Here is a 24811-nt window from a genome sequence, read left to right as displayed (position 1 = left end):
CCAAATCGGAAAGATAGGTAGGAGCAAGCCCATGTAATGCTTTGTAAGTTAGCAGTAAAACCTTGAAATCAGCCCTTGCCTTAACTGGAAGCCAGTGTAGGGAGGCTAGCACTGGAGTAATATGATCACATTTTTTGGTTCTTGTCAGGATTCTAGCAGCTGTATTTAGCACTAACTGAAGTTTGTTTAGTGCTTTATCCGGGTAGCCGGAAAGTAGAGCATTGCAGTAGTCCAGCCTAGAAATAACAAAAGCATGGATTAATTTTTCTGCATCATTTTGGACAGAAAGTTTCTGATTTTTGCAATGTTACGTAGATGGAAAAAAAGCTGTCCTTGAAACAGTCTTGATATGTTCTTCAAAAGAGAGATCAGGGTCCAGAGTAATGCCGAGGTCCTTCACAGTTTTATTTGAGACGACTGTACAACCATCCAGATTAATTGTCAGATTCAACAGAAGATCTATTTGTTTCTTGGGACCTAGAACAAGCATCTCTGTTTTGTCCGAGTTTAAAAGTAGAAAGTTTGCAGCCATCCACTTCTTTATGTCTGAAACACAGGCTTCTAGCGAGGGCAATTTTGGGGCTTCACCATGTTTCATTGAAATGTACAGCTGTGTGTCGTCCGCATAGCAGTGAAATTTAACATTATGGTTTCGAATGACATCCCCAAGAGGTAAAATATATGGTGAAAACAATAGTGGTCCTAAAACGGAACCTTGAGGAACACCGAAATTTACAATTGATTTGTCAGAGGACAAATCATTCACAGAGACAAACTGATATCTTTCCGACAGATAAGATCTAAACCAGGCCAGAACTTGTCCATGTAGACCAATTTGGGTTTCCAATCTCTCCAAAAGAATGTGGTGGTCGATGGTATCAAAAGCAGCACTAAGATCTAGGAGCACGAGGACAGATGCAGAGCCTCGGTCTGACGTCATTAAAAGGTCATTTACCACCTTCACAAGTGCAGTCTCAGTGCTATGATGGGGTCTAAAACCAGACTGAAGCATTTCGTATACATTGTTTGTCTTCAGGAAGGCAGTGAGTTGCTGCGCAACAGCTTTTTCAAAAAAATTTGAGAGGAATGGAAGATTCGATATAGGCCGATTAGTTTGGGTGACACATTCTGGGTGATGCGAAACAACATCAGCATCTCATGGGCTATTGCTGACCACAGTTCTCAAAACTAGTCGTTGCACATCTCACACTACAAGAGCATTGCAGATTTTGTGCAGACGTGTTTGAAAACATCAGGATGTCTGGGACTGCTCAAAGATCAGGAGCCCTCAGATTGCGTCTTTGACACGCTCGCATTAAACGAGCGTCGGTGGCAGCCGCACACCCACACTAGGCAACGACATGGATTTTATCTCCGATCTCAAACTTTTCTGGGACGGTGTTTTAAGCAGGGTATAGTGGTATACCCAGCATAAACAGTGCGCTGAATAATCAGCAAACGCTAGATCCACCTTTGATGCGACGAGTGCAAGCCTAAAAATCTGACTGCACTTGAGCAATGAGTTCAACTGCTACAGTATATCTCAGAGGATCAAAATGTGGAGGATTGAGAAATAGCCTAGTCAATGAAAATTAATTACATTTGATGTTTGGTGGTATAATAGGCCTACATTCTCTATGAAATGACTCTCTGGGATGTGCCCAAAGAAGGTATTCACACCCCTTAATTTTTTCCCTCCACATTTTGTTGTGTTATATCCTGAATTTAAGATGGATTCAATTGAGATTTTGTGTCACTGATCTACACACAATACCCCATTATGTCAAAGTGGAATTATGTGTTTAGAAATGTTAACAAATTAATAACAAAATATAAAGCTGAAATGTCTTGAGTCAATAGGTATTCAACCCCTTTGTTGTGGCAAGCTTAAATAAGTTCAGGAGTACAAATATCACAAGTTGCATGCACTCACTCTGTGCAATAATGGTGGTCCCGTGTGGCTAAGTTGGTAGAGCATGGTGTTTGCAACGCCAGGGTTGTGGGTTTGATTCCTGCGGGGGACCAGTACGGAGAAAAAAATGAATGCATTCACTACTGTAAGTCGCTCTGGATAAGAGCGTCTGCTAAATGACTAAAATGTAATGGTGGTTAACATGATTTTTTTCATGACTACCTCATTTCTGTACTCCGCACAAAATTCTCTGTAAGGTCCCTCAGTCGAGCAGTGAATTTCCAGCAAAGATTCAACCGCAAAGGGCACCTATTTGTATATGGGTAAAAAAACAAAACAAAAAACAAGCATTGAATATCCCTTTGAGCATATTGCAGTTATTAATTACACTTTGGATGGTGTATCAATACACCCAGTCACTACAAAGATACAGGCGCCCTTCCTAACTCTTGCCAGAGAGGAATGAAACCACACAGGGATTTCATTATGAGGCCAACTTTTTAAAGTTTACTTTTTAAAACAGTTATGGAGTTTTACCTCTTACATCTAGCGGAACACCTGCTCCAATATCCAATGATGGGCGTGGCGCGAAATACAAATTCCTCTAAAATCCGAAAACTTCCATTTTTCAAACATATGACTATTTTACAGCATTTTAAAGACAAGACTCTCGTTAATCTAACCACACTGTCCGATTTCAAAAAGGCTTTACAGCGAAAGCAAAACATTAGATTATGTCAGCAGAGATAATCAGACCCATTTTTCAAGCTAGCATATAATGTCACAAAAACCCAGAAGACAGCTAAATGCAGCACTAACCTTTGATGATCTTCATCAGATCCCTAGGACATTGTTATACAATGCATGCATGTTTTGTTCAATCAAGTTCATATTTATATCAAAAAACAGCTTTTTTAAATTAGCATGTGACGTTCAGAACTAGCATACCCCCCGCAAACCTCCAGTGAATTTACTAAATTACTCACGATAAACGTTCACAAAAAACATAACAATTATTTTAAGAATTATAGATACAGAACTCCTCTATGCACTCGATATGTCCGGTGAAAGCACATTTTACAATATTCTCAGTAGATAGCCCGCATCACAGGGCTAGCTATTTAGACACCCACCAAGTTTAGCACTCACCAAAATCAGATTTACTATTAGAAAAGTTTGATTACCTTTGATGTTCTTCGTCAGAATGCACTCCCAGGACTTCTACTTCAATAACAAATGTAGGTTTGGTCCAAAATAATCCATAGTTATGTTCCATCAGCGACGTTTTGTTCGTGCGTTCTAGACACTATCCGAATGGTAAATAAGGGTCGCGCGCTTGGCGCATTTCGTGACAAAAGATTTCTAAATATTTCATTACCGTACTTCGAAGCATGTCAACCGCTGTTTAAAATCAATTTTTATGCCATTTTTCTCGTAAAAAAGCGATAATATTCCGACCGGGAATCTGCAATTAGGTAAACAGCCGAAAGAAAATAAAGCACGGGGTCGACTCGTGCACGAGCATGAAGCCCTTTGTCCGCTGATAGACCACTTAGCAAAAGCGCTCGTGTGTTTCAGCCAGGGCTTTGAATTACGTCATTCAGCTTTTTCCCGGGCTCTGAGGGCCCATGGAAGCCGTAGGAAGTGTCACGTAACAGCAGAGATCCTTTTGTAATGGATAGAGAGAATCAAGAAGGGGAAGAAATGGTCAGACAGGGTACTTCCTGAACAGAATCTTCTCATGTTTTGGCCTGCCAAATGAGTTCTGTTATACTCACAGACACCATTCAAACAGTTTTAGAAACTTTGGAGTGTTTTCTATCCAAAGCTAATAATTATATGCATATTCTAGTTTCTGGGCAGGAGTAATAATCAGATTAAATCGGGTACTTTTTTTATCCAGCCGTGAAAATACTGCCCCCTATCCATAACAGGTTAACGGCTGTGATAGAACACTGAGGATGGATCAACAACATTGTAGTTACTCCACAATACTAACCTACATGAGAGTGAAAAGAAGGTAACCTGTACAGAATACAAATATTCCAAAACATGCATCCTGTTTGGAACAAGGCACTAAAGTAATACTGCAAAGAAATTAGCTTTTTGTCCTGAATAAACAGCATTATGTTTGGGGCAAACACAACACACAGGTACCACTTCATATTTTCAAGCATATTGGTGGCTGCATCATGTTATGGGTATGCTTGTCATCGGCAAGGACTAGGGAGTTTTTTTAAAAAATACAAATAAATGGAAAAGAGCTAGGCACAGGCAAAATCCGAGAGGAAAACCTGGTTCAGTCTGCTTTCCAACAGACACTGGGAGAGAAATTCACCTTTCTGCAGGACAATTACTTACAAGGCCAAATATACAGTGGTGTACAATCCAGGTGTGCAAGGCTCTTAGAGTTACCCAGAAAGACTCACAGCTGTAATCTCTGCCAAATGTGATTCTAACATATTAACTCAGGGGGTTGAATACTTATCTAATCAAGATATATTAGTGTTTTATTTTCATTTTTTTTATTTTAGCATTTTTCTTCCACTTTGACATGAAGAGTATTTTGTGTAGATCGTTGACAATTAAATCAATTTTAATCCCACTATGTAACACAACAAAATGTGGAAAAAGTAAAGTGGTGTGAATATACTTTCTTTCTGAAGGAACTTAAGATTCACTTACAGTGATTTGAAGTCTTATAAACCAGTGGTTCCCAAACTTGTGTGTGTTTTTAAAGGAACTCCTTCCGGCTTTCAACTTACTCCTGAAAGTTGTTATAGTAGAATGCAAAAGATGCCATTTCGAAATTTGGTAGTGCATCAGCAGTTTTCCTCTTGTCATTGCAGATCTTTAGAGAGCTATTGCTGCAACATTTTTATCTACCAACAAGAGGGGTGTGAACAGGTCTTGTGCCCATAGAAATGACGTGGCGCGCGCTTGCAGGATGTTCTCTAATGCCTGAGTGAAGAAGGTTCGGAACCCCTGCTCTAAACTGTTGTATGGATTTAAAAACCAAATGCATAACTCATTTGGATATGCATAGTTCCAAGACAACTTACTGAAGTGGTCAGGAGAGGGCAGTAATGTACATTCTAACAAATCAGTATCAATGTTTATGCATGTATTAAAAGTGATAACTTGCGTCTGAATATGGTAAATTAATTACTTATACATTTGGTGTGGTTCTCATTAACAAACCTTTACTGAGCTGTAGCCAAAGTTTTATAGCCATGGTAACATTTATGTGAAGATATAGGGGAAAAAAACATTAGACTTACAACTAACAATGATTCACTCTTATTACTTCTATAACATCTGCTAAACACGTATGTGACCAATAAAAATGTATGAAAATGGTATCAACCACTTACAAATAATTGTGATTGCAGTGTTCTTGTGAAATCAATAACGTCAGACTATGATAAAATGCACATTGATATTTGACACAATCGGTTCGTTGTAGCCTAATCTCTCTTCATACTGTACCTGGTTTTCACCCCGCACCTTGATAAGGGACTAATTGAAATGTAACAATTCCCATTATCATCATTGTTTACACATTTCAAAGCAGTGCATTAAATCGCGTCCTGTCCTGACGGTTCAGCAGTGCACAGGTATGCACCATGCGCGCCTTCGCAAACTACGCCCCTTTTCGTGGTCATCCTTCTCCTACCTTACTTCTAATCACAGTTCTCCTTTCAGTCACTTCCATTCAAGTGGGGAATACGAGAATAGTTAGGCAGTTTTCAGGAGTCTGCTTTTGAACCAAATTATTGAAAATGTAAGTGAATGTCCTTTTAATGTGCTTTACCTTTACACGCAGCATATTTACGCAAACTGTTTTCTGACTTGTTGTCCAGTTGAAGTGAACATTTAGTTCACTCTTTATAGTCAAAATACTTTATATATTTTTATCATGAAACATAACCTATGCTGAGAGTAATTTATGTTGTTGTAATTTCCTGTCCACTGTCCTTTACTAGGAGAACCAAGTTTGTATTGAAATAGAAAAAACTTGTTGTGTAATGGCCTTTAATTATAATTTTTTGGACCATCTTCATTTTAGTTGACCCAGTAACCATGGCTATTGGAACCGTGTGGGGGGTTGTGTAGACGTGTTCGGTTTTAAATGGTTTCTTGAAAGTGACGGGGGGCTGTTTCAATTGTTATACAGTCTTTGTAAGCTACCAGGGGAGATAATGGACACTTGATTGACGCGGAATGAATCATTTCCTGTTTAACGCCTACGTCAGTATTTTGTTGAAATGTTAATACTTTGTTTTTTGTGTCCTTTGTGCCTTGCTGTGTTTTTTGTACCTCGCTGTAAACTTTATAATTTGGCTTTATAGATATTGAGGTTCAAGTCTTATCATGAATAGCCCATTCACAGTCTTGGGTATATTATGCCCCTGTTTTATTATAACATTTATTGCGTGTTGTATATAAAGAATTCCCTAAGATAATAAATATCGTGGCAGCTTTTCCACAAAACAACCTGCCTTGCATACTATAGACCTGAGATGGGAATTTCATTCCGTTATAACCTCATCCCACATGTCCCAATATGTGCTAAAGGTGCATTGCATTGGGATTCAAGAGGTTTCGGGAAAATAAACACATCGTTATCTTCTGCACACAGTTGCATCAGCCAATTTTTTAAATTACCCCTGCTTTTTTCTCTCTTAAGTAATCATTGCCTGAACAGAGATTTGCAGTCAGTCACTCTAATGATGTGGGAGTTTCACAAACCGCTTTAGTCACAGGAAGCTCCCTAGACTCTGTATAGCGCGAGTCGTATGTCATACTAGTCTTGCATTGGACACTGTGTACGGATCTGAGTTCAAGGTGATGTCAGCAGGATCATGCCATACCTGAGTCATTCCACCAACTGGCCTCTAGCTGAAGGAGCCAAAATGGCTCCAAGGACATGGTCAACCAAAGTAACATTTGGTTGGAGAAACTCAGGTAGTGGACAGACTGAATATGACCCGGTACGGCCAGAAGAGGACCGGCCACCCCTCAGCACCTTGTTCCTCTCTAGATTTCTTTCTAGGATCCTGCCTTCTAGGGAGATTTTCCTAGCCACTGCTTCTGCATTGCTTTGGGGTTTTAGGCTGGGTATCTGTAAATCAATATGTAAAGCACTTTGTGACAACTGCTGATGTAAAAAGGGCTTTATAAAATACATTTGACAGAATTTACAGCTACTTTTATTGACATGCTTATTGACATGATTCACTTTGATCAACCTTTTTCAGTACATAGATTACCGGTAAGACCATATCTAATGGTACTGTTTGTTTAGCTGATCTTAACTTTTTTTGTACATAATATTTCCGCCATTTCCTATTACCGAAAAGAGCAGATCAGCGATCACTTACCCCGATTTGGATGAGGATTCCTACTTCAAAATATAAATTTAGGTGCTTTTGTTTTACGTCAGCAGGACAGAATGTCAGCATCGGCTAACTTGGGGGGGTCTTAACCTGTTTGGGGTAGGGGGCAGTATTGAGAATTTTGGAAAAAATATGTTCCCATTTTTAACTGCCTCCTACACCAACTCAGAAGCTAGAATATGCATATTATTGTTCAGGTTTGGATAGAAAACACTCTGAATTTTCTAAAACTGTTTGAATGGTGTCTGTGAGTATAACAGAACTCCTATGGCAGGCAAAAACCTGACAAGGTTTCAAGCAGGAAGTACCCTGTCTGACAAGGAGTCGTGCGTCTTGCATCTTTTTATTGAAAAGTAAGGATCTTAGCTGTAACGTGACAATTCCCAGGGCTCCAATAGGCTCTCAGAGCCCGCGAAATAACTGAAGGTTTACGAGGGAGCCTCAGGTTGAAACAGATTATCGCCTTTTGTAAGTGGATGCTCCGAGGACCTTTGAATGATGCGCGTGCATGAGTCGCTTCTGAGGAGAAATTTTATTCGGCTGTTTAGGCTCAATGCATACTCCCGGTCGGAATATTATCACTAATCTACGAGTTGAATGGCATAAAAATTGGTTTTAAACAGCGGTTGACATGTTTCGAAGTACGGTAATGGAATAGTTAGACATTTTTGACACGCCAATGCGCCATGCGCGGGACCGCGAAGAAGCATTCTAGAACTCACGAACAAAACGTCGCTGTTTGGATATAACGATGGATTATTTGGGACCAAACCAACATTTGTTATTGAAGTAGAAGTCCTGGCAGTGTATTCTGATGAAGAACAAGCAAGGTAAGAACATTTTTCTTATAGGAAATGTGATTTTGGTGGATGCTGACCTGGGTGGGTATCTAAATAGCTAGCCCTGTAATGCCGGGCTATGTACTTAGATTATTGCAAAATGTGCTTCATCCGAAAAGCTATTTTAAAATCGGACATATCGAGTGCATAGAGGAGTAATGTATCTATAATTCTTAAAATAATTGTTATGCTTTTTGTGAACGTTTATCGTGAGTAATTTAGCAAACTGTTAGTAAATTCAACGGAAGTTTGCCGGGGGTTATGCGTTTTCTGAACGTCACATGCTAATGCAAAAAGCTGTTTTTTGATATAAATATGAACTTGATTGAACAGACATGCATGTATTGTATAACACAATGTCCTAGGTGTGTCATCTGATGAAGATCATCAAAGGTTAGTGCTGCATTTAGCTGTGGTTTGGGTTTATGTGACATGATATGCTAGCTTGAAAAATGGCTGTCTGATTTTTTCTGGCTGGGCACTCTGCTGACATAATCTAATGTTTTGCTTTCGTTGTAAAGCCTTTTTGAAATCGGACAGTGGGGTTAGATTAACGAGATTCTTGTCTTTAAATAGCTGTAAAATAGTCATATGTTTGAGAAATTGAAGTAATAGTATTTCTAACGATTCAAAAATCGCGCCTTTTGTAATTTCTAACGATTCAGAATGGTAAATCACGGTCGTGCGCATGGCCCATAACGTGACAAAAAAATTCTAAATATTCCATTACCGTACTTCGAAGCATGTCAACCGCTGTTTAAAATCAATTTTTATGCAATTTATCTCGTAGAAAAGCGATAATATTCCGACCGGGAATCTGCGTGTCTGTAAACTGAGGGAAAAACAGAAAGGCGGGGGCGGGCAGGTCACGCTCCTAAGTCTTTTGTCTGCTGATAGACCACTTAGCTAAAGCTCTCGTGTGTTTCAGCCAGGGCTTTGAATTACGTCAGTCAGGTTTTTCCCGGGCTCTGAGAGCCCATTGGAGATGTGGGAAGTGTCACGTAACAGCAGAGATCCTGAGTTTTTGGAAGAGATGTCAAAGAAAGCAAATAAATGGTCAAACAGGCCACTTCCTGTAAAGGAATCTCTCAGGTTTTTGCCTGCCAAATGAGTTCTGTTATACTCACAGACACCATTCAAACAGTTTTAGAAACTTTAGGGTGTTTTCTATCCATATATAATAAGTATATGCATATTCTAGTTACTGGGTAGGATTAGTAACCAGATTAAATCGGGTACGTTTTTTATCCGGCCGTGTAAATACTGCCCCCTAGCCCCAACAGGTTAATAAGTGCATCTACGACTTCGTACCCACAGTGACCGTAGTACGTATCCCGACCAGAAGCAATGGATTACAGGCAAGATACACAATGAGCTAAAGGCTAGTGCTTCCACTTTCAATGAGTGGGACACGAATCCGGACCCTTATAAGAAATCCCGCTATGCCCTCAGACGAACCATCAAACAGACAGTGTCAATACAGGACTAAGATCGAATCCTTCTACACCAGCTGTGATGTGGCAGGGCTTGCAAACTATCACAGATTACAAAGGGAAACCCAGTGACGCAAGCCTACCAGACGAGTTAAATGCCTTGTATGCTCGCTTCGAGGCTAGAAACACTGAACCATGCATGAGAGCACCAGCTGTTCCGCACGATTGTGTGATCATGCTCTCTGTAGCCAACGTGAGTAAGACCTTTTAAACAGGTTTACATTCAAAAGTCTGCAGGGCCAGACAGGTTACCAGGATGCGTACTCCGAGAATGCGCTGACCAGCTGGCAAGTATCGTCACTGATATTTTCAACCTCTCCCTACCCAGTCTGTAATACCTACATTTTTCAAGCAGACCACCATAGTTCCCTGTTCCCATGAACACCAAGGTAACTTGTCTAAATGGCTATTGCCCCGTAGCACTCACATCTCTAGCCATAAAATGCTTTGCTCACATCAACACCATTATCCCAGACACCCTGGACCCACTCCATTTTGCATACCGCCACAACAGATCCACAGATGACGCAATCTCTATTGCACTCCACACTGCCCTTCCCACCTGGACTAAAGGAACACTTAAGTGAGGATACTGTTCATTGACTACAGCTTAGTGTTCCACACCATAGTGCCCTCCAAGCTCATCACTAAGCTAAGGACCTTGGGACTGAACACCGCCCTCTTCAACTTGATCCTGGATTTCCTGACGGGCCGCCATGCTGACCCTCAGGAGTGCATGCTTAGTCCCTTCCTATACTCCCTGTTCACCCAAAACTGCATGGCCGTGCACGACTCCCAACACCATCATTAAGTTAGCCGACGACAAGATGGTGGTAAGCCTGATCACGGACGACGATGAGCCTATAGGGAGGAAGTCAGAGACCTGGCAGCGTGGTGCAAGGACAACAACCTCTCCCTCAATTTCAGTAAGACAAAGGAGCTGATCGTGGACTACAGGAAACGGAGGGCTAAACGCACCATCATTCACATCGACAGGGCTGTAGTGGAGCGGGTTTAGCGCTTCAAGTTCCTCGATGTCCACATCACTAAGGATCTATCATGGTCCAAACACACCAACACAGTCGTGAAGAGGGCACAACCAATGCCTCTTTCCCCTCCAGGAAGCTGAAAAGATTTATCATGGGTCCTCAGATCCTCAAAAGGTTCTACAGCTGCACTATATAGAGCATCGTGACTGGCTGCATCACCGCTTGGTGTGGCATCTGCTTGGCTTCCAACCGCAAGGCGCTACAGAGGCTAGTGCTCATGGCCCAGTACATCACTGGGGCAGAGCTCCCTGCCATCCAGGACCTCTATACCAGGTGGTGTCAGAGGAAGGCCCTCAAAATTAACACTATAGTCAATAGGGTGCCTTTTAGGACACAACCTGTTAGTTAGATAGTCAGTCTGAATCCACTCTGGTTTGAAACCCTGGTGAGGCTGTGCTGACAGGGAGTAACTGGAGGGAATGGCTCATAGTAATAGGAAAGAGTGGTCCACTCCAATGTTTACCGTGCAAAGTCACAGGGAATTTGGTTTGACCCCTTGATTTTGTGTCACATGGACTTTTTCATGGTTTAAGGGTTAAGTGGGGTGTTGAAAGTGTAAACGTCTCTTAGTGGTGGATGGATCCATTCATTTTGTCTAAAATGTAGATATTCAGATTTTGCTAAAAAGCAACAATTTACTACTATTAAACAGGATTATTCTCTGTGGTATAGTGAGACCATATAGAAGTTTTGTAAAAAAAAATATCATTTTTATGCTGACTTTTTAAAATGAATTTCCATGTAAATGGACAATAAAATGTATCGTTGAAGAAAATGAACATGTGTATTTTTGCAGGGCATCGTGAAACTAGACATTTCCTGTTCCCCCACCCCTGTAAACCACCAGACTCACAGACATGGAGGGTAAAGAAGAGATCAGTGACACAGACAGTGGTATCATTCTCCACTCTGGTAAGCACCAAATACATTTATCAACTTCCATGACACTAACATTTATTCACAATAATGGGACACCTGTAGTGAGATTAGTCCCCACCAAAATCTAACTTGATATGTCATGGGTTTTGTCTTAAAAATCTATTTGTGTTCCAGTTATAATGAAGTAGTAAGCAAGCAAGCCACACTACTCAAAAGTGGTTTATTATTATTTTATTTATTCTTTGGCGCTCCATTTCTAAGAAGATGCAGTGGCCACTACCAATGGTTTCTATAAACCAGTAGCTGAACTATTACTGGTCACATTCTTCACTGCAAATGTTATTTAGTCACGCACTGTCTTTTACCCACAATGGAGATTATCAATCCAGACAGAATCGGGGGGGTTTTGTCATTGCCATGTTTTCTACTGTTAATATTCTCCTGCATGGTTGCCATTCCGGTGGCAGTTTCTGTGTGACGTCTTTATTTCCCCGTCACACCCCTGGTGGCTTTCACCGCTGTCTGTCAGTACCTGCAGGGATTGAGTTGATGATAATCTCTGAAAGCATGTGACATACAATGCAGCTGGCCTAGAGACATTAGTAGCCTGGTGAATGAACTCGGGGTTTTCGTCCCAAATGGCATCCTACTCCCTATATTGTGCACTACTTTTGGGCTACCCACAGGGCTCTCGTCAAAAGTAGTGCACTATGTAGGGAGTAGGGTGCCATTTGGGATGTAACCCAGTCGTCATTAGTCTCCGGCGGTTCTGTAGGACTACCACATTGTTTATCACCTTGGTTTCACTCCCAGGCTGATCCTATCACACTTTCATGACAGTTTCAGTATCAGTCAATAAAACAGTTAATAGTATGAATACAGACACTCGTTGTGTCTTAAGAGAACCATGTCTTGTCTAGGTGTCATCTTGGCTCACCATCTTCAATGTTGCTGCTCGTGAATGGGCAGAACCTCAGGATTGGAGCAACATTTTTGGTTGCATTTGTATTGCAACCTTTTTTTTTGTTTTGGTCATAGTTTATTCTTTCCAACCAGTTGGGTTATCTGTGCGATACAGCTGCAACCATATCAAATTGACAAGCAAGCATTACCAATTGAAAACGTGGGCCCAAAAATTGTGTCCATCTATCTATAACCTCGCTGTTTTCAATCCTTAGATTTCACAGTAGTCTCTTTGTCATTGTGTGTCCCAGGCCCTGATAGTCCTGCCACCATTATGAAGGACGTGACCACTCACACCAGGGCCGTCAAGCTCAAGCACCAGTCACTGGAAGACCGGCTAAAGCTCTGCCTACTGGAGCTGAAGAAGCTTTGCATCCGAGAGGCTGTGAGTACCCCTGGATATAGGACACACACGTTAGGTACAGAGGCTGTGAGTACCCTGGGATATAGGACACACATGTTAGGTACAGAGGCTGTGAGTACCCTGGGATATAGGACACACACGTTAGGTACAGAGGCTGTGAGTACCCTGGGATATAGGACACACACGTTAGGTACAGAGGCTGTGAGTACCCTGGGATATAGGACACACACGTTAGGTACAGAGGCTGTGAGTACCCCTGGATATAGGACACACACGTTAGGTACAGAGGCTGTGAGTACCCCTGGATATAGGACACACACGTTAGGTACAGACACATGTTACACACAGACTCACTCCGCTATCAGGGTTCAGGCCATTTTCACCATGACTTTAGTGGGAATTTCCCCACCAGTGAAACCATGACCGTGATGTCGGGGGGGGGGGCCGCCGCGTGCGCCTTTCATAGAGAGATGTTAATCAAGCTCTAACAAAGGCACAGAGGCCAATACGAAACTTAATATACTAAACTGATACTGTCAAGACTAGTGAGTTTTTATTTTTTATTTTGAGATGTTAATGAAATAATTGTCTGGCATTCTGAAACTACTGAGGCAATAAAGACTGCCCACAGCCTGAAATGAAAGGCTTTGATTTGTTTTGTTGGGCTTTAAGACAAGTTGGGGCAATTAGGAGGCAACCAATGGACCTTAAGTTTCCCTATTATACAACACTAAATTATCTCTCCCATATCTGGCTCTCAGCAACTAGTTCAGCCCTGACAATGTCCCTGTCTCATCTGTCATTGTTATGAGGGGCTGCTTCCCAAATGGCACACTGTTCCCATAGTGCACTACTTTGGACCAGCGCCCTATGTAGGTAATAGGGTGCCATTGGGATGTAGACCAGTTCTGATCATTCTTTTCTGTTGAAAATTGGGCTTGGTTCTCCTGTCAGGACTTGTCCTGTCAAGGTGTGCTGCCCGGTAGGTGGCTCTGATATCTCTTCCTGCTCTCAGGAACACAACAGTGACTCAGATCATGACCAACCGTTCTGACACTATTGTCTGTGTCTGGGAGAAAAAAAATAGACCTTTTTAATTAGACTGACACAAAACAAACAAAGTGTTATGTCTGTTCCCAAATGAAATCAATAATAATGCACTTTCTCACACTCAGGTTGAGTTTGTGTTGGTAGAAGGTAGACCAGTGAGATGAATACACTGGGCCGGTGAGGCTTTAAGAATGTGTTGTGAAAGAGTAGGAACTATAGAAAAGCAGCATTGCGTAACAAACACTTGAGAACAATTTCCATGTCCCAGCATGTAAGGCAGGATAGATTTTTTTAATTTTTTTACAATATTTCAAAATGAAGGGAAAATAAAATGAGCTCAATGAGGGTTCATGGAACTTGGTAGATTTGGAGGGAATGGGGACCGATTTGACTCTGAAATACTAACTAATATAATATGTATACTGAACAAATATATGAACGCAACATTTAACCTTTTATTTAACTAGGCAAGTCAATTAACAACAAATTCTTATTTACAATGACGGCCTAGGAACAGTGGGTTAAGTGCCTTGTTTAGGGGCAGAACGGCTGATTTTTACCTTGTCAGCTCTGGGATTCGATCTTGCAACCTTTTCAGTTACTGGCCCAACGCTCTAACCACTAGGCAACCTGCCGCCCCAGGCATGCAACAATTTCAAAGATTTTACTGAGTTATAGTTCATATAAGGAAATCAGTCAATTGAAATACATTTGATCGGCCTTAATCTATGGATTTCACATGACTAGGCAGGGGTGCAGCCATGGATGGGCCTTGGAGGGCACAGGCCCACCCAGGCCCACACACTGGGGATGAGTTTTAGCAGCTTTTTGTGCATTTGGAAAACTTTTATTTCAGCTCATGAAACATGGGAACAACACTTTACATGTTGCGTTTTATATTTTTGTTCAGTGTATATGAACTCATGGATACAATTTATGCAATGACTGGAAGTCTACGATAACAGACTAACAGTCATTGCGATAACGCTAGTTAGCAATTACCTTCAAAATGCACGCAGACATAAAAATGGTATCCACGAGTTCATATGACTTTGGGGAAATAGAGAAAGGGATTAATTGCCAAAATCTCGACGTATTCCTTTAACATACAGTGCATTTTGTTACGTTTCATCCTTTTTCTAAAATTGATTCAATTAAAAATGTTAATCAATCCACACACAATACCCCATAATGACAAAGCAAAAACAGGTTTTTAGACATTTTTGAAAATGTATTAAAAATAAATGTTCTATGAGACTCGAAATTGAGCTCAGGTGCATCCTGTTTCCATTGATCACCCTTGATGTTTCTACAACTTGATTGGAGTCCACCTGTGGTAAATTCAATTGATTGGACATGATTTGGAAAGGCACAAGTCCTGGCTATATAAGGTCCCACAGTTGACAGTACATGTCAGAGCTAAAAGTCGAAGGAATTGTCCGTATAGCTCCGAGACAGGATTGTGTCGAGACACCCATCTGGGGAAGGGTACCAAAACATTTCTGCAGCATTGAAGGTCTTCAAGAACACAGTGGCCTCCATCATTCTTAAACTGATTAAGTTTGGAACCACCATGACTCTTCCTAGAGCAGGCCGCCTGGCCAAACTGAGCAATCGGGGAGAAGGGCCTTTGGTCAGGGAGGTGACCAAGAACCTGATGGTCACTCTGACAGAGCTCCAGAGTTCTTCTGTGGAGATGGGAGAACCTTCCAGAAGGACAACAATCTCTGCAGCACTCCACCAATCAGGCCTTTATGGTAGAGTGGCCAGACGGAAGCCACTCCTCAGTAAAAAAGGCACATGACAGCCCGCTTGGAGTTTGCCAAAAGACACCTAAAGGACTCTCAGACCATGAGAAACAAGATTATCTGGTCTGATGAAACCAAGATTGAACTATTTGGCCTTAATGCCAAGTATGACGTCTGGAGGAAACCTGGCACCATCCCTACGGTGAAGCATGGTGGTGGCAGCATCATGCTGTGGGGATGTTTTTCAGCTGCAGGGACTGGGTGACTTGTCAGGATTGAAGGAAAGATGAACGGAACAAAGTACAGAGAGATCCTTGATGAAAACCTGCTCCAGAGCGTTCAGGACGTCAGACTGGCGCGAAGGTTCACCTCCTAACAGGACAAAGACCCAACGCACACAACCAAGACAACGCAGGAGTGGCTTCGGGACAAGTCTCAGAATGTCCTTGAGCAGCCCGGACTTGAACCCGAACATCTCTGGAGAGACCTGAAAATAGCTGTGCAGCTACACTCCCCATCCAACCTGACAGAACTTGAGAGGATCTTCAGAAAAGAATGGGAGAAACTCCAAATACAGGTGTGCCAAGCTCGTAGCGTCATACACAAGAAGAATCAACAAAGTACTGAGTTAAGTCTGAATACTTAGGTAAATGTGACATTTCAGGTTTATTTTTTTTAATTGCAAAAAAATCTAAAATCTTTCTTGCTTTGATTATTGGGTATTGTGTGTAGATTGAGGGGAAATGTTAGTTTAATCATTTCAGAATAAGGCTGTAACGTAACAAAATTAGAAAGTCAAGGTGTCTGAATGCTTTCTGAATGAACTGTACATTATTTTTGTTGCATTGCATTAACAGAATATGATTCCTCACATTTGAACCAGCTTACATCTGGTGTCTTTTTTCCATGTCATATAGGAGCTGACTGGTCGGCTGTCTGCAGACTACCCTTTGCTGCCTGGGGAGAAGCCGCCTCAAATCCGCCAACGAATCGGAGCTGCCTTTAAACTAGACGAGCAGAGCATCCCACAGGGAGCAGTGGTAAAGAGCCTGACAGGGTTTGGGCATGGACAATATTGTAATTTACACTGACGTTCCCTTTAACAGTAGTTGTAAAAGCCACACACACAGGTGTACTGAAGGCCACTCCTGTGGTTCCCCTTGGAGAAATATTATGTTTCTCAATTCAAGCCATCGCCCTACCTTCCTTGCCACCGCCCATCAATAATCAGGCTTCTTTCATCGTAAGAGCCAGGAAGAGATCTTTGATGTTCAGCCACTCATGTTTGCCCAACCTCCTTTTGTCACATCTTGTAGAACTCTGAGCTGAACTCTGTGGAAGCTGAGCTATCCCTGCAGCTGCAGATATACAAAGCGGTCCGAAGACTGTGCTGTGAGGAACACCAGAGCAAGGCAGTGAAGAGAAGCCGGTTACAGCAGTGCAAGCGTGAGGACATGAAAGTCAAACAACTGCAGGAAACAGCGTTTCAGCTGCGCCTACAGCACGGGCGGTCTTCACCACGGCCAGACTGCACCAGCACACAGAGAGGTGAGCTCCGCCCTGCTGGCCAACTGATAAAATAACATTGAAATCTTTCCCCTCTGACCTGAGAGGAATGGAATTCCAGTGCCCTTCCCATGGATTAATACGGTTGTTTGCTATGCTTTTGTTTTCAGATCAGGGCACTTCTGATGATAGCTCTCTGTCGGATTCGGCACTGCTCGACGAAGGTTAGAGTCACATTGCAAAAAATTCTCTTGTAAAAGTTATATGAATAAGCATGCTATGACAATACCACCAAAGTACCTAATAACACTGTGAATTCAGTTGTATCTTTACTTTTCTCCAGTAGAGGTGATTAGTCAGTCATCTCAACCATCCGTGGAGCTCCCTCACCTAGGAGGACCAGTAGATCCTCCCCCAGACCCCTCACACCCCCCTGGGCCTAGCCCCCACCAGCCTCCCACTACTACTCCAACCCTGGAGGAGCTACACTCCCGTTTCAACACCAGCCTGGAATTGGAGCCCCCTCCCATCGAGCACTCGCCCTGGACAGAGTCCAGTCTGGACCAGCCTTACCAGAAGACCAAGAAGAAGTCACGCTCTGGTAGCAGCAAGTCAAGGTAAAGGCCAAGGAAGAACCCACTCTGCCTCCTGTAATTTTATATGAACACTACCCTTGAATTTATTGTACCGGGATGCCCAAGAATAGCTATAATTAAAGCTTCACGGGTTGAAAGCTCTCTTAAACACGAGTCATTATGGCTTGGTAATTGTTTCCATGTAGCCTAATATAAGATTTAACTTGACTTTTTGAATTCATGCAGCTCCATAGTTGAACCCAAATAGATCTACCTTTAGGAGAAACCACAAGATCAGGAATCTGCTTTGGCAGCACTTATTTGAAACTTAAACTCCATTTGATATTTGAAAAATGAGAGTTCCTTTTCAAGTGGTTTCGCTCAAGTTGGCATTAATACGTACCTTGTTATTTTGGGGAGGATATTACTTGGGAACATTCTGATTCAAGTCGCGACTCGTCTTTGAGTGAAAGCTCAAATAGACTGATACAAGGGCACATGGAACAGGTTCAAACGTGCAAAGTACACGCACTCATTTGGCCAACTCATGGCTCTCCTCTGAATAAAAACATCTTCAGGGTTTATTAACCCAGTTCTCTCTCCTTCCTGTCCATGTTGTTACCTTTCTGCAGTAGTCCAGCCACGACCCCTGTGTTGCCTCCTGTGGAAGCCTGTTGTAGAGACACGGCCCTGACACTGCAGTTCTCCTCCCATCTCAAACTGAGCTACACCCAGTCCAACAGCGCCCCATCCACCCCGGAGATGCACCTTCGCCGCCAGCTCTCTCTCAGGTAAGCACATTCAAACGTTTTACATTTACATTTTGGTAGTGGTTCTTTGAGCGACTTAGTCAGTGCATTCAACTAAGGTAGGTAAGACATCCACATCTCACATCTCACAGTCACACAACACCACTGTCCAACATTTGTATATCTCATTCACACTGTCCCCACACCGCTTGAATCTTGAGACTGTCTCACTGTATCTTACAAATGAGTGTTGAGTTTTGTACTGTTCTCCTTGTTTGTAATGCTTCTATGTAATATTTTAGACTTCCCAACAGTGAGCCTCCGTTGAACCTGGATAAGGATCGAGGACGTTCCTGTGTTCCCAGGAGGCTACTAACGGATTACGTGGTAACGTCTCCAGGCGAGTCCCCTGTCCTGAGGGCTGGCTACGGAAATCCCATATACCATTCCAGCTCTGAGACTGAGGACAGTAACTCTGAACACTCTGCCCCATCCTACACCAGTTCACCATGTCGTGAGATGCCTTGTGACCTGCCCAGGCAGTCTCAGCTCACCTATAAGTACCAACACTCCAGCCCCAATGACAATCATCGACCAATGGCGTACCCCCCAGGCCCCGGCTTCTACCAGAACCCCCAGCACCAGTCCAGCCCCAGCTTCCACAGGGGTTACTATGACGACAGGATGGTCTACCCTACAGAGATGGACATGACCAGGCTGTATCATGGCACCCCGCTCCCCTGTCACCCCAGCCAGTATGAGCACTGGTATGAGGAGGCCCCTTTGCACCCCCAGCGGGCTCTCAGGTCCCTGCCCCCTCACATCAGACTGTCCCGCGCCCCTTCGCTCCGGGAGTACCCCCACCACCCCTCCAGAGGCCTCCCCCAGCAGGTGGTAAACGAAGAGCTCAAGTCGTGGCACCAGCGCAAACAGTTCAGACCTCGCTCCCTGGACAGACAGGGCGTGGCCAGGGTGAGGAGTGTACAGTCACCTCTCACCCAGCACAACAAGTACCATGAACAGGTAAACTGCCACAATGGAACTTCACTCTCTAAATGACTGTAGTTGCTCAATTTGATGTTATTGTCTTTGCAGAATTACTGTTAGCACCAGGCAGGTTCCCTGTAACTGAATATCACTGGATTATATTACTGTCAGGTTGGTGTCAGTCTGTGCACCGCAGGCTTTAGAGAAGGGGATTTCTAATCAGTTAAGATGGATGATACGGAGGTGCTGTGTCCAGGCCCGTCTGCAAGTTCCATGGAATCAACAGAACTCTTTTTAAAATGTTTGTGTCGTTTATTAATGCGGTCTTTACAAGTTAACTTACTTTGCCAAACTCGCACAGTTCAGTAGAACACAATCACACCTGACACACAAAGAAGTATTACCTCCATGAACTAGTCAGCAAACTATGTGAGGACAGGACAACACGCAACTCTTCAATGATACTCGTCTCAGCACGTTTTATGACGGGGAAGGCAACCCTGTTCCTGGAGTGTTGGAGGTACTGCAGGATTTTGTCCCAACTAGACACCACACGGACCTACTAAATTAATTGATCGGTTCAGTGATTGCCTAAATTCAGCACTCCTGGTGTTCCAGGTTGGTTAAATCAAAAGCATGAAGTACCTGCAGAACTCCAGGACCAGGGATGCCTACCTGTTTTATGATTTTCAATCTGCACACGGTACCCCAAAATGACAAAGCGGAAACATGTTTTTTGAATTTTTTGCAAATGTATTAAAAATACAAAACAGAACTTCATATTAAAAATACTAAACCATATTCAGACCCTTTGCTATGAGACTCAATTGAGCTCAGGTGTTTCCATTGATCATCCTTGAGCTGTTTCTACAACTTGATTGTCTACCTGTGGTAAATTCAATTGATTGGACATGATTTGGAAAGGCACACACCTGTCTATATAAGGTCCCACAGTTGACAGTGCATGTCAGAGCAAAAACCAAGCCATGAGGTCGAAGGAATTGTCCGTAGAGCTCCGAGACAGGATTGTCGAGGCACAGATCTGGGAAAGGGTACCAAAAAGTGTCTGCAGCATTGAAGGTCCCCAAGAACACAGGTCCCCAAGAACACAGTGGCCTCCATCATTCTTAAATGGAAGCAGTTTTGAACCACCAAGAGTCTTCCTAGAGCTGGCCGCCCGGCCAAACTGAGCAATCGGGAGAAGGACCTTGGTCAGGGGGGTGACCAAAAACCTGATGGTCACACTGACAGAGCTCCGGACTTCCTCTGTGGAGATGGGAGAACCTTCCAGAAGGACAACCATCTCTGTAGCGCTCTGTCAATCAGGCCTTTATGGTAGAGTGGCCAGAAGGAAGACACTCCTTAGTAAAAGTCACATGACAGCCTGCTTGGAGTTTTCCAAAATACACCTAAACTCTCAGACCTTAAGAAACAACTTTCAGACCATGAGAAACAAGATTATCTGGTCTGATGAAACCAATATTGAACTCTTTGGCCTGAATGCCAATCGTCACGTCTGGAGGAAACCTGGCACCATCCCTACGGTGAAGCGTGGTGGTGGCAGCATCATGCTGTGGGGATGTTTGTTAGCGGCAGGGACTGGGAGACTAGTCAGGATCGAGGGAAAGATGAACGGAGCAAAGTACAGAGAGATCCTTGATGAAGACCTGCTCCAGAGCGTTCAGGACCTCGGACTGGGGTGAAGGTTCACCTTCCAACAGGTCAACGACCTGAAGCACACAGCCAACAAGTCTCTGAATGTTTTTGAGTGGCACAGCCAGAGCCCGGACTTGAACACGATCAATAATTTCTGGAGAGACCTGAAAATAGCTGTGCAACAACGCTCCCCATCCAACCTGACAGGAGCTTGAAAGGATCTGCAGAGAAGAATTGGAGAAATACAGGTGTGCAAAGCATACCCAAGAAGACTCAAGGCTGTAATCGCTACCAAAGGTGCTTCAACAAAATACTGAGAAAAGGGTCTGAATCCTTATGTTAATGTGATATTTCAGTTATTTTTTTTATACATTTGCAAAAGAAATGTGTCTAAAAACCCATTTGGGATTATGGGGTATTGTGTGTAGATTGATTTGATTGAGGGGGGGGGAAATGTTTAATCCATTTTAGAATAAGGCTGTAACGTCACAAAATGTGGAAAAAGTCAAGGGGTATGAATACTTTCCGAATGCACTGTATCTTTTGAGTTCAGATACAGTTTAAGAAAATCTATGGAGGTAGGTGGTGAGTCAATGTGATTTTTAAGACCTTGAAATGATTATAATATGAGAGGCAGTGGGTATCCTGAGTTATTTTTTTTCTCCAGAGGGCAAGGTGTGGGAATGTTCATGCATGAGAGGAAGACCCAGGTGCCACATTCCTGTATCGATTTACTGTCTACCCTTCAGCGAAAGATTTATATTGCCAGCTGTTGAAAAAACATGGGCAGCTGTAGTACAGTACTGGATCTAATATTTTGCAGCAGTAGTAGTAGCAGCAATTCTTCATTTTCAGGGGATGGTCTGATCACAGCAAGTAAAGGAGGTTTGAGAGACGTTCAGACAGCTGCAGTGTGGGAGTGAACATGCTGTACGTGTGGCCCTCCCATCGTCGACCTCACCCCTGAATCATACAGTGTCACGCTGAGTCACATTGTGGCTCACTGTAGAGAAAAATGACACACCCTTGTTGTGGATCAGCTGCTAAAACCTAAAAGCCAAGCATTTTCAGACACTGGCTGAAGTCACAAAGTTTGGATTTGTTTTAAACTCTTATGACCTCGTTATGGAGCTCTCAATGGTGAAGTTATACCACAGTGCTATGTACTGCACATCCTTTAACATCATATTTATATATCCAACTTCCTGGTGTTGTGAGAACTGAGTAATACAGCAGCTGATCCCTTGGTGTCTGCTGTAGGGCCATATACTCACGCCTGGCCCTGAAGGGTTGCAGGGAACCACCAGTAGAAACATTATTACAATGATCTACTTTGTTGCCTTCTCTCCATACTATGAACTTCCAATAATGTTATTCCTTGTGAGATTTAAAAGCCTAACTCTGTTAGTACTGACTTGAAAAAACAGACATTGAAATAAATGTTCCCTGTTTTTGTCGTCCCATCTGCAGGCTCCCCAGAGACGTGTCATCCAGGGGGCAGCGGACGGGCCCCCAGTGCAGTGGTTTGTGGATGACGACTCTGAGATCATCAGTCAGGTGTAGGACTAGAGAGGGCCCCCAGTGCCACCCTCTCTCTGAAAAGCTTTGACCTTCCCTGGCCCACAGAGCCCTATTTATTCATTAATTTATTACATCACTGGACTTGGTGCTGATATGAGATGAGGGAGAGACTGGGCATAGTATCAAAGAGGATCTGAGGCTTTATATTATTGACTTCAACATGTTACCCGGACAACAAGAAAGTCAACTTAAGGCACAAAGCAACAGACCACAACGTTCCCCTGGTGCCTCCCTTTTTACTGTGAAAGAGCCGCTGTGTTGAACATTCTTTCATGGTTAGTTTGTTAGCTGTTTTTTGTACGGATCTATTGATGTGTTACGTACTATCGAAAATGTTTCTAAAATATGTATTTAGATATTGTTGTTCTAAAAGGAAAAAGTTTCTCTTTAGAAATGAATAAATAATGAAATAAAGATTTATACTGTTAATCCTATCAGTGTCATTCTGTTAACTTCACTTTCTTCAGAGTTGGGAATTCGGTTCCAACAGGAAGTTTCTGAGTGGTGGTATCCATAGAATCAGAATAAGTACCAATATTATTATCATTGGCTACACATTATTTTGTCATCATTCAACCATTCAATGTTGACGGTGCACTATCTTTTATCAATTTACTAGTCTCTCCCTGACAGACAGCAAAAAGATCTTTGACTGGCAACCAAGTTCAAGTTACTGCCGGTTGCCTTTATGGCCCATGATTGCCCCCTGCTTTTGGACATGAATTATGCCCATGATAAACCATTATTTTATAATGCATTATAATAAAACACTTTTTGTATATAGATAATTGGTACTTGAAAGTTGGACTTTATTTAACCATGGATGTCACATTGAACAATACATACTACAAAACAACTTAAATCCAATTAAAAAAAAATGGGGGGGGGGGATTTTAAGAATCCCCCCCCAATAAGTTGTTTTTAGGATTAACATGCTATTTCAATGTCAATACATTCCGTTATGCAGCATAATTAAAGATTTGATTTCCAATTTTGGGATGAATTTGGCAAAACATTGCAATGGCCAATTGGAAAACCAATTGTCATTAAACGTAGTGTCAAAAATCTTAGGAATATGTGGGACAAGAATATAAATAACACATTCTGTTGCTAGTGACAAGGTGAAATTAAACAAAATGGTACAAACAGAGAATGTAAGTGAGGCTCGGGTACAAAACCTGTGGAGAATTTCAATAAGGGAATGTCAACTGCTCAGAGGAGCCACAGACTGCCAACTTAATATGCAAAATGTACACACTTGATGACAAAGAACCTGTTTCTGATCTTCATCCTGATATAGCCACGAGTTCATATGATGGAGTGTCAGTGGTGCAGCTCAATCAAATCTCAGACACCCAAGATATTGGGAATGAATACTACCACTTCGAGACAAAGTCTTAGGAGAGGTTTATCAGATGAGGAAATAGTAAGCTCTATGAAACCTGAATCAAATGAGCAGCATGTAATTGGAGAGGTTGACATCAAAATAAGCAAGGATACACTGAAGGATCTACAGACCCTACTGAGTATTCCGTACAACATTTTTACTGTGGCACCCAGAATAGTTTTTGCCAGAACAGGGCAGAATGCTTTAGGAAACAGTGCTTAGACAGTGGGAAAGTAAGTCAGCTAGCAAGGCATTGTTTTCATTTTATAACAAGTGATGACAAGCAGAAATAAGGGAGTACTCTCTCTCAGTAGTAGATGTATTTCCCTTTAAAACAATCCCATTGAACACAGCTAATAGCTAGCTAACGGTAGCCAAACCAAGCTAGCTAGCTAATGTTAGTGCAACCCTAAGTAACAGTACACATGAAGACAAAAAATAATCAGGTCTACTGTACATCTTACTGTAGAAATTATTGTTGAAAACAAGTCTAGGTTGGAGCTGTTGCTGTTAAACTGATTGAAGCAAGATGCTTTTTGAGACAAACACACAGTTCTGGGTTGCTTATCTACAGCAGGAAGCGGTCTCCTGCCTGACTGAGAAAGCAGTAAATGTTCTGATCCAGTTTGGCACCACATACCTATGCGAGTCAGGGTTCTCAACTCTGGCATACA

The 24811-nt window shown here is 42.5% G+C and overlaps 1 protein-coding gene and 1 long non-coding RNA gene across 6 annotated transcripts in view; both read left to right on the top strand.

The window, feature by feature from the left end:
• Window positions 1-23184, top strand: part of inavab (innate immunity activator b) — a 42155-nt gene extending 18971 nt beyond the window's left edge. Inside the window, exons 1-10 of one of the 5 annotated variants that reach the window (XM_029775661.1) lie at window positions 5591-5696; window positions 11489-11604; window positions 12786-12919; window positions 16614-16736; window positions 17013-17244; window positions 17373-17426; window positions 17549-17819; window positions 18410-18568; window positions 18829-19549; window positions 22640-23184. In XM_029775661.1, coding sequence (XP_029631521.1) covers window positions 11550-11604; window positions 12786-12919; window positions 16614-16736; window positions 17013-17244; window positions 17373-17426; window positions 17549-17819; window positions 18410-18568; window positions 18829-19549; window positions 22640-22732 — 1842 coding nt within the window. In that variant the 5' untranslated portion in view covers window positions 5591-5696; window positions 11489-11549 and the 3' untranslated portion in view covers window positions 22733-23184. Of the gene's footprint in view, window positions 1-5590; window positions 5697-5735; window positions 6881-11488; window positions 11605-12785; window positions 12920-16613; window positions 16737-17012; window positions 17245-17372; window positions 17427-17545; window positions 17820-18409; window positions 18569-18828; window positions 19550-22639 lie in introns of those variants that run through there. The other 4 variants (XM_029775662.1, XM_029775658.1, XM_029775660.1 and 1 more) reach the window with 4 other exon arrangements.
• Window positions 12929-14264, top strand: LOC115207987 (uncharacterized). The gene is made up of 2 exons (XR_003881084.1): window positions 12929-13178; window positions 13224-14264. It is a non-coding gene; the product is annotated as an uncharacterized LOC115207987 (long non-coding RNA).
• Window positions 23185-24811: the final 1627 nt, after the last annotated feature.

Source organism: Salmo trutta, chromosome 14 (genome assembly GCF_901001165.1).
Source record: "Salmo trutta chromosome 14, fSalTru1.1, whole genome shotgun sequence".
NCBI lineage: Eukaryota > Metazoa > Chordata > Actinopteri > Salmoniformes > Salmonidae > Salmo > Salmo trutta.
This window is presented reverse-complemented; position numbering and strand designations above follow the sequence as displayed.